Here is an 11,095-nt window from a genome sequence, read left to right as displayed (position 1 = left end):
GCAAGTTTAATCAAACGTTTTGAGCGCATTAAAGACCGTCATTAACCAACTCGAGAAAAAAAGAAGGCAAAAACTCGAGTCAATGGACTATTGCAAGAACCAGTGAACGAGCGACTGATAACGAATTAACAGACCTGTGACATTAGCAGCAAAACCAAAGCAAGTTGAGACAAGAGATTATCTGTAAAGCTGGAAATTTCATCACCAGCTGCCCTCTGATAGCGACCAACTTGGTGACAAGACTGAGAGCCACACAGAGACCATTAACATCGGTGCTGTGATTACAACTTATGTCCCTCTACTTCAGGATGTTGATCACTTTGAGAAGACACAGAAAATATCACTTTCTGAAGGCATAAATCATAGCTTCCTCAAAATCGAAGCAATGCCTCTGTGTATCTTTGTGGTGCTAAAAGCACTATTTTTGTATTGTTTTTTTTTTTTTTTCGGTTGAAAATACGGTGTAATTAACTTGAAACATCTCCGTTTTTTGGTGTCTGATCTTTTGTATTTAGTAGCAGCCTTTCCCAAATTAAGTGTTTTGTTTTCCCTATAGCAAAGGCTGTTGAGAAAAGTTGTAAAAATCTCGTAAATTTTAAGAGAACTTAAAATTTACTTCAAAACCACTTGAAAATTACGTAAAAACAACTCTTGTAAATATTCGTATCAGGAAACCCTTTTTGGGTTTTTTTTTACAAAAATCGAAGAAAAATTTTAAATAAATTTTTAAGTTACTTTTTTTTTTTTCATACATAAACTTCCTGCGGCAAAAATGAGAAAAAAAAAGTGTGTGAACAGAAAAGTATAAAAGGAAAAGTTGCAGCCCATAAAAATTGAGGATATAGTTTGTTGATTTTTTCGAAAATTTTAGGTTTTCTTTAATTAAAATGACACAATTTTTTTATTCAAAAGAATTCCTTAAAGGGGTTTCCTAAAATGAATATTTTAAGAGCTTCTTTACTTAAAATTTAAGAACTCTTACAATTTACAAGTTTTCTTACATTTTTTTGATACTTTTTGTAGAATTTGTGTTAAATGAGTCATTGCATGCTTAATTTTCCATTGCACATTAATTAATGTAAGAATCAGTCAAGTTGCTCTAAATTCTGTCAGAAAGAAAAAAAAGATACCCAAATTTATTTCTTTGAAAAATAATACAAATAATAATAAAAAAAATAAACAAATAGATAAAAATACAATAAAATAGAATTAAAATAATTGAAAGACATGAAAATACAGAAAACTTTAAAATAGAGAAACAGAAATTAAAAATTCGCGGTCGTGCGCTGAACTCCCGCGTTCGACCTCCCGCTCCACGGTTCCCGCGTAATCTTGAACGAAACGGACGAGCGAAAGAGGGGGGACGGGGTAGAGGGGAGAAGGGGACGCGGCCGAAGTTTCTCGAACATTCCCGAACGTTCTCGGCACTACGGACGGGCAGCGGCCGCAGCCCAACCGGCCCAACTCAACGCATAGGAAAAAATCGATCTCTCTCGTACGTTCTGGAACGAGGTATCGAGCGTCGAGAGCCTTCGCGAAGTTTCCGCGGCAACCCGCCGTACAGACCGCTCAGCTGCCGCGGGTATATAAAGGCGGGTGCTGCCTCTACAGGGCCAGTATTGAATTAGAAAGCGACCAAGTGCTCTAATCCAAAGCGATCTGATTCAAAGCGGTCTTTTCAAAAGTGCGCTACAGTTTACACAGTGCGATACTGTTCGGACTTGACAACAGCTCTACGTGTTAATATTCGCGAGAGTTATTTTCTTCTGAGATTTTGTGTGCAGTGAAAAGTAAGTTTAGAAGTTTTAAATATGCCTGGAAAAACTCGGGCAATTGGAATCGACTTGGGAACCACCTACTCGTGCGTTCGGTGTGTGGGCAGCAAGGAAAAGTGGAGATCATTGCCAATGATCAGGGCAATCGAACGACACCCAGCTATGTGGCATTCACAGACACGGAACGGCTGATCGGTGATGCGGCTAAAAATCAAGTTGCGATGAACCCGAAGAATACTGTTTTCGACGCCAAACGCCTCATTGGACGGAAATTCGATGATCCGAAAATTCAAGCTGACATGAAACATTGGCCGTTCACTGTTGTCAACGATTGCAGTAAGCCGAAAATTCAGGTTGAATTCAAAGGTGAAACCAAACGATTCGCTCCGGAAGAAATTAGTTCTATGGTGCTGACCAAGATGAAGGAGACGGCTGAGGCATACTTGGGTGGAAAAGTTCGAGATGCAGTCATCACAGTTCCAGCATATTTCAACGACTCTCAGCGACAAGCTACCAAAGATGCAGGAGCTATCGCAGGACTCAACGTTCTCCGCATCATCAATGAGCCCACAGCTGCAGCCCTTGCGTATGGCTTGGACAAAAACCTCAAAGGGGGAACGCAATGTTCTCATTTTCGATCTCGGTGGTGGCACATTCGACGTCTCCATCCTTACAATTGACGAGGGCTCACTGTTTGAAGTGCGATCGACTGCTGGCGACACACACCTCGGCGGTGAGACTTCGATAACCGGCTTGTCAACCACTTCGTGGAGGAATTCAAGCGTAAATATCGAAAAGATCTCCGAACTAATCCTCGTGCTCTCCGAAGACTCCGTACAGCAGCGGAGCGCGCCAAGAGGACATTATCATCAAGCACCGAAGCCAGTATTGAAATCGATGCTCTGATGGACGGGCATCGACTACTACACCAAAGTCTCGAGAGCCCGATTTGAAGAATTATGTGCAGACTTATTCCGCTCGACTCTGCACCCTGTCGAAAAAGCCCTTAACGATGCCAACATGGACAAAGGCTCCATCCATGATGTCGTGTTGGGTTGGAGGCTCCACGAGGATTTCCCAAGAAGTGCAATCTCTTCTCCAGAATTTCTTCGGTGGCAAAACTCTGAACTTCGCGATAAACCCCGATGAAGCTGTGGCCTACGGAGCAGCAGTTCAAGCGGCTAATCTCAGTGGTGATACCAGTTCAGCAATCCAGGATGTTCTACTTGTTGATGTGGCGCCTCTCTCTCTTGGAATTGAAACAGCAGGTGGAGTTATGACGAAGATCGTCGAGCGAAACGCCAGGATTCCATGCAAGCAATCACAAACATTTACAACCTACGCTGACAACCAACCAGCGGTGACAATACAGGTCTACGAAGGAGAACGCGCCATGACTAAAGACAACAATCTGCTCGGATCGAGTCGACTTGACAGGAATCCCACCAGCGCCACGTGGGGTACCCAAAATTGACGTTACATTTGATCTGGATGCACACGGAATCTTAAATGTGTCCGCCAAGGAGAACAGTACAGGAAGGGAACGAAACATCGTTATTAAAAACGACAAGGGTAGATTGTCAAGAGAAGAGATTGACCGGAATGGTCAACGAGGCTGAGCAGTACAAGGAGGAAGATGATAAACAACGCGCCAGGGTGGCCGCACGCAACCAGCTTGAAAGCTATATCTTCAACGTTAAACAGCGGCTGAGGAGGCAGGCGAATAGCTTAGTGCGGCTGATAAACAATCAATCCTGGAAGACTGCCAAGCAGCTCTGCAATGGCTGGACAACAACACGCTGGCGGATGTGGAGGAATTCAATTACAAATTGCAAGAATTACAGAATGAAATGCACTCCCATCATGAGCAAAATGCACCAGAGTAGTCAGAATAGTCAAGGATGCCAGGACAAGGCGGTATGCCAGGTCATGGAATGCCAGACCAGGTGGAAATGCCAAGCTACGGAAATGCCAGGACAAGGTGAATGCCAAGGCTACGGAATGCCGGGACAAGGTGGAAAGCCAAGCTACGGAATGCCAGGACAAGTGGAATGCCAAGCTACGGAATGCCGGGACAAAGTAGAACGCCAGGCTACGGAGGGTACCACCAAAACACAAGTGGATGACCCACAATTGAAGAAGTGGACTGAATTTCTTAAAATCATCATGAATGTCTACACAAAGATCTCATTATTCGGTATAATTATATGATCTTAAGGGCAAAAAATTGAAAAATGCATCCATTGATTTAGAGCTCACACTCGATTTGGTGCCAAAATTTTTTGACAGTTCCTAGCAAATACAATGCAAAATAACAGTACATATGTATACATACGTAAATATGTAGACAAATAATATTTTTACTTTGATAATTTCTTGTTACTGTATCACTGGTTTAATTTATTAATAAATTTTTAAATGTTATTTTATACCTTAATATTAGTGTTATTCTAGAATCAATATTCCTTCCGTCATATGGAAATTGCACATACAAAAATATTGGTGAAAATCCTTAAAATAGAGGAAAATAATTATAGAGCCACACTTTAGGGGTGGGGGGGGGGGGGGGGGGGGGGGGGGGGGGAGAATAGAGCGATGATAAAACCACAGTAACTAATGCAAGTACAGGTCGATAAGAAGAAGCGATTTGCTGCATTTAATATTAAATGTCATTTCTACATATATGAAGAAATATTTCAAATCCTTCTATTTTTATTTCAGTCAAACTTTTCGATTCTTCTGAATACAGACTACCATAAAACCTAATACGGAAAAATAATCTCACAATTTCATAACAATCAACATTGAATTAGACTCATGCATTACTCCGATAATTTTACGGACTCAATCAAAAAAGACAGGTGATGACAAGAGCAGTGTGGACTTACGATACAAATTAGAAAAAGGGGGAAAGCCGCAGCTTCCTCATCAATTAAGTAAAAAAAGGTCAATTATCGCAAGCAACAGCACTATCAGTACAATGCTGCCGTGCTAAGGAAAAACATCGTATGAACATTCGAGAGTTGCAAAATTTCCCTCAAATAATGTTTTTTCTGAAAGAAAGTTGTACAGATTTTTCTTGGAAATTTTCAGACATTTTAGATTAAAAAGCGTACAATATTGTCCTTAAAAATTGGAAAATAAATATTCACAACTTTCCCAGTAAATTTATACTTTATCAAAGGATATTTGGCAACTCCTGAAGGTTTGTACGGTCTGAATGGTACATATCAACAGATTCTACCATGCTTTCCTATCAAAGGTGATTACTAAATGATCCAAGGACTAGCCGGCTTTACTATGGTTCATTTCATCTGTTTTCAGGACTTCAGGAGAGATTTTGTCTTTTCCCACAAAAAAGAGAAAAAATGCTTCATGTTGATTCTTCAGAGTTAAAATAAAGGGTGATTTGTAGTTAAACTGCCCAACTGCGAAGGCGCGTTACATGGGTCAAAATAAGACTTTTCTTCCATGAAATTTTATTCAAAAGAGATTTTTTATAGATTTTAGAATTAACTATTCAAAATTAAAAATTTCAAAATGGTGTAAGTGACCCATAATGCTATCTCTACCCCTCTAAAATTAGCCAACCTTGCGATGAAGATATGCATTCTCTCTCTGATCATTTCTGAAATCAATTTATCCTCTGCAAGAGGAGACCTCTATGTGGGGGGGGGGGGGGGGGGGGCGCTCTTCAAACCTTTGTGTTGAAACTATACTGTTTTTCTCATGTTCTTATTTCTTGAGCCTTCTTAAAATCAAGGGACCAATGAAATTTTGTTACAACAGTCGTTTTCCTGAGCGATTACACTCACCAACGGACACGCAAAGAGCACCTTCAGAAGAAACAGTTTCCTACCTGGTTTATCAAGACAGCACACCTGCTTAATGGCTGCATATCTATCCAGCCTATCAGTGGGCAGGAATATCAGCAACATTTCACACGAGTTTGTCTCTAAAGCATCCTTGATTCCTTGTAAGAATCCAGCGATATTGTCTCTTTCAATTTCCTGACTGTAAAAATAATTATTTTTCATTAATTAGAGGAATGCGATGATATCAATAGAGAAAAACAACAATAGTTCCATATTGGCAGTTCAAAAAATATTACAAAGGAAATGTTATTTTTTAGATAGAGATATGAAGTTTTTACTTAGTTTATACAGGATGATCCAGAACATCCCCACCAATCCTCTCCCTCAGTTATTTTTGCGTCGTACGAGGTCAAGGACCAAGGGATCGAATAGGGAATCGATCCCAAGGAATCTGAAATTCATCGTCCCAAGCCCCCAGCTTTCTTTTGCCAGCAAAAGGGGGATCTTCATTCTAAAAGTCGAGGTTCGTGGTTAAATGTTAAAATTTTCCTACCAAAATAAGAAAGTGCGGAATATTCTAACCTAAATCGGGACCAAACCATATAAAATTAGCCCATCCCTTTTCAAAATACACACTCCTTTAGAGAAAGGACAGAGCTCTCTCCATAAAATAGCAGGGGCAAGGTTGCCACAGAATTTAGAAAATGAAATTCTCTGACACTTCCTTGTCACATTTTGATCAAATTCACTGACAATTAAAGATATGACAGATGGTTAAGAAGACGTAATTTGAAACAAATTTTACACAAAATCTGTTGTTCAAAACGTCAAACCTATTCTATAGGGGCGTATAAGGGTGACTTAACAATTTTTCCCAGACACGTTCCTCTTTTTCTCTGACATTTCCAGGTTTTCCCTGAATCTTTAGAATTTGCCAACATTTCCCCATATTCCCTAATTGAGGCAACCTTGCAGGTAGCTGAATTGACACGGAGGCATGAAAAAAAAAAAAAAAATATTCCCTGGAGAATTGGCCCAAAGATATCCACATCTGATCTATCTGAGGCCCAATTGATGCGGTACAAGAGGGGGCCTTTACATTTTTGAAATTAAACACTAAGAGTCTCTTTGTGTCCTGTCAGCAAAGCTTACAGGGGCATCAAGTCCATCAAATTTGGACTATTTGAAGATGATCACCTGAGAATCATCACATTTATTTTCCGAGACTCTACTTCGACCTGCCGACTTCTTTGAGGGGAGCACTGTGTCCCGTCTTTGGTGGTCGATACATCTGACAGAGATAGAGCGATTGTGGACCTTTTGGTGTTGAATAAGATTAAAATTGTCAGCACTTTCTGATTTTGACAGGATATTTTCAAAATTTATCAGGAACTTGAACCTTAAAAAGCAGGACCCTTTTTAATCCCCTAAAGGAAGTCAGGATGGCCTCCAGACAATGGAATTCGAATTCCTTGGGGTTGAATCCCCATTCATTCCTCCAGTCCACAATCTCGTCCAACCTGAAATAACCAAGAAGACAGCCTGGTACGGGTGGTCTAGATCGCCTTGTACATTCACGGCCAAAATTTCTAAATTAAAAGAGCTGGAGGACAAGGCGCCTTGTTGCAGTTTTTTGAAAAATTGAGGTATTAATGATTTCAAGTAAAACTAGTCTTAATGAATATTCTGTGAAGAATTCGCTCTCAAATTCCAATGTTTAAGCACCAAAAAGTTACTTTGAACTTTCTTTCCAGCATAAGGATCCATGCGATTTCAAAGCTTGAGACATTTATTTGTCGAAATAGCAAAAACTGCACTTATGCGCCTTGTCCTCCGAGCTCATTAATTAAAATGTAACTTTACTCTTTTGATGACTTGTAGATGCACTGAACTGCGCAGAGCTTCTTCCTTTAGACACTATACAGGGTCATCCATCATCGGTCAAAAACTATATTACACACACAGACAAAGATCAACTTCCTGAAAATTTTGCCTTCAGTCATCCTTGAAAGCCTCCTTTTCCGTGGATAGTTACAATAAATAAAAAGCTGATAGGAGACAAGCAAAGCAATCCTGAATCAAGTTGAAACTTACTAATTAGGCTCGGAAAAGGTCACCCCCATTCCTCTGGATGCTCTCCTGATATTGGCGACAAAATCACGGGCGTTCCGTGCGCTTTTTTGATAACTATCACAGTCCAATGAGTAAGATGTTTAGGATCAAAAACAGGATTCTGGCGGAGTTGACTTGTCCAATCTGCTCGAGAATCGACTTTAAAGTTAATGCTTTTCTCATCTTTTTTGCCTAGCAGGATTGTCATTGGATTCTGGATTCTACCTTCAAATCTCATCAGATCCTGAGCAAGTTCCATGTTCCATGGAGTCAAATCCTGCGCTATCTGTAATCAAATTATGTCAATAATTAATCACCAGATTCATGCAGAAGTGCAGAAACTTTCCGATCACACTATCACTGTGAGAACATGGGAAAGCCAGCTCTTGAAAGCATGAAAATCGCGAATTTGTTGCGAAACTATCTATATTCTTGGATTCAACATGATAACAGAAAAAGTAAGACTAATGCATCATGAGTAATTTTTGTTACGTATGTATTATCGGGTCATTATGATCTGACACTTCCAAAAATAAATGCAAGGATTTGATCGGAATTAGCTTAACTGCATTTCGTATCGCCTAATTTCTCTAGACACTAATGTTATTGAACAGAAAACCAAGCAGAATAAAACTTTGTAACTTTCTGTGAATTTTTTTAACAGTAAAAAGTAATACTCATGCCATTTTAAAACAAAATTTATCTTCATTTTTTGTTATAAAAACTTAAAAATTAGAAGACTAGCAACTACTGAAGGCTGATAAGGCGTTCTTCTTCAGCATAGCAGTGTTGGAGAACACAAAGACAGTAAATAATCTTTAAGAAGCTTAATCAGCTAAACAATTAAAAGAAAATGTTTGAGATTCTTGCAAATACAAGCTTGCAGACGTTTTAAACAATTTTTCCTAAAATTAAGGAATTTAGCTGTCAGCAGTTGAATCAGTCATCCTCAGAAAGACTTAAACACACAAAAAAAAAAATCGAAAATCGAGTTTTTGGTTGTCTGTACTGCTTGGACATAGATGCATCTACCAGCAGAAAAACGTATTTTTAAGGCCTGAAAAACATCTGACAAGCCTAGTCACTCACAAAAAAGCTCAAACACCAAAGCATTGAACAGTAATTGTTTATCTTGATTGGATCCAATTTGAATCCATCGTATGATCGCAAGTTATCTTGAATTTTTAAGAATGAAGGGGAATACATTAGTTCTTTCCGACCAAACATGTATTAGTTTTAGAGCTTCTAATAACGTTTTTGCACTTGTGATCGTCAGCAGTGTAACTATCTTTGAGTAAGTTAAAATCGTGTTTTAGGTAGAGAAAAGTAAATGAAAGTTTTTGAGCACACTACGGCTTGAAAAACTAAAAATTTGACTTGAATTGAGGAAAATATAATATGTATCTTATTATACATGCAATTTCGTTCATTCTCAAAAATACTTTGGAGCGAAATAGTTTTTTTTTTTTTTTTTTTTCTATTTCCACTCAAATTGTAGGAAAATTTCTTAAACAACCAAAATCTAATAATGAATTAATCTTCTCACACAATCATTTTCCTGACCTCTAAGATTTAGAGGGAGATGATGAAAAACAGTTTTTGCTCATTTTTCTTGAATTCTCATTTCTGCTGCTTAGGTTTCTTTGAGAGTGACCAATTCAAAGGTGTTTTTCCTTAAATTCAGGAATTTTGTTGCCGGCAGTTGTTGCAAAGAACTTGACTGATTAATTAAAGATCCAAGAAAATTCATATGACCTTTCCAAAGTCTGCGCTAAAATTAACACGGGTTTATTTCTATCGGTGCTACCTTGAACAAAAGTTAAAGTAAGGATTACATTTTTCACCGTAAGAAAGCCAATTTCCTTCATTTTAACTGAATCTGGTTGTTCCTGTAGTAGTAAAATCATCAGAAATAGATAATACCTCTGATGTACAAAATTTAATTCATGCCATTCAACTAGTAAGTGAAACCTTTGCAGCAACTAAGATCTTCAGAATAAATTGGATCACTCAATGGTCTGGTCTACTCCTTCGGCTTATTGTAAAATTATTAAGTTAATTTGTTTCCTGACAAGTAAATCATACATAGTGACTGCTTTTCAATTGTCTGGCGAGTTTATTCCTGGCGCAATTAGGCAAAAGTACTGGTGGCAGTTTCTGATCATACAAGATGAATCACTAAATTCAAAAAGGGCACATGTCCAGAAAACCAAATTGTTCAGGAGACACAAAAAACTGTTTATTTCGTGGTAGATATTTTTTGGAAAGTCGTTATGTTTAAAAAAATATCTACCACAAAATAAACAGTTTTTTGTGTCTCCTGAACAATTTGGTTTTCTGGACATGTGCCCTTTTTGAATTTAGTGATTCAGATGACAACTTTCAGCTTACATCATTTTTAACTTGTTTTTTTTTTGCAATCCGGAAAAATACGCATTAACACACTGACAGGAAGCCTATTAATGGAAAAACCACCTGAGATATTTCTGGCTTCAGATAAAAAGCACCCTGAAGAACAAATATATGAGAGCAACTTACTTCAGGTACCCTCAAGCGATGGTTAAACGCCATGAGTTTATTCACTCTTTCTTGCGGACAAAGACCTGTGTGTTGTGCCACAGTCTTCATTAAACGGAAATTCGACCGCATTCCATCATCCAATCCTGTCATAGAGCACAGCTCAGGAATTAGGTATATGAATGAAGCCATTCCAGCTCTCAACTCCCTCGCTTTACTCTTATGAATCAACATGGGTTGGTTGAGGTCTCTGATTGTTATGCCCCATTTCTAAAAAAATAAAAAAATTATCGATTATTCTGTAATAGAGAGAACTTTGAAGCTTTCATTCAAACGATTTTTTTCTTGAGGACTGTTCGAAACAAAGAATACTGTTTCTTGAGTTGAAATTAATTCATTATACAAATGGACTGCCAGGAAGGGTAAGAATGGATCGTATTCGATAGTGGTTTGATGTATCGTTTGGTTCAAAACAATAGAACATAACCTCAAACCAAAATTTTTAGACATTTGTTAGAAAAGCTGAAAATGAGAAAATTCGTAGCAACTTTAATTCAGCCATTTAAAATTAGCCAATTACTACTCATAACGAATCAAAAATCTATCAAAAAAAAACCCGTTCTGTCAGATTACTCAATTGACTTTTGAAGCTATGTTTATGTTTCGAACCGATCGATATCGATACAATCTCACCCGTTTGATGTATCAAATACGATCTATAAAAGCCTTGAAAGATACGTTTCTTTCTGGAAAGATGGGTATCAATATGGGCCCACCCTGAATTTCCTGAACTTAACGATTTTTTTATCTGATTGAAGGTTATATTCTATGAAAGGGATCAAAATTTGGTTATTTTCGGTCTATTTATAGGTTTAA

The 11,095-nt window shown here is 38.3% G+C and overlaps 1 protein-coding gene across 1 annotated transcript; it reads left to right on the top strand.

Moving 5' to 3' along the window:
- Positions 1 to 1,114: 1,114 nt before the first annotated feature.
- Positions 1,115 to 3,559, top strand: LOC140225906 (heat shock protein 70 B2-like). The gene is given in 7 exon segments (XM_072305915.1): positions 1,115 to 1,877; positions 1,880 to 2,383; positions 2,385 to 2,508; positions 2,511 to 2,686; positions 2,688 to 2,828; positions 2,830 to 3,195; positions 3,197 to 3,559. Coding segments are annotated over 7 exon segments (1,575 nt in total). The 5' UTR covers positions 1,115 to 1,811; the 3' UTR covers positions 3,395 to 3,559.
- The last annotated feature ends 7,536 nt before the right edge of the window (positions 3,560 to 11,095 follow it).

The sequence above is a fragment of the Bemisia tabaci genome, unplaced genomic scaffold (assembly GCF_918797505.1).
Source record: "Bemisia tabaci unplaced genomic scaffold, PGI_BMITA_v3".
NCBI lineage: Eukaryota > Metazoa > Arthropoda > Insecta > Hemiptera > Aleyrodidae > Bemisia > Bemisia tabaci.
The sequence above is the reverse complement of the archived record's forward strand: the minus strand, read 5'-3'. Positions and strand labels throughout refer to the sequence as shown.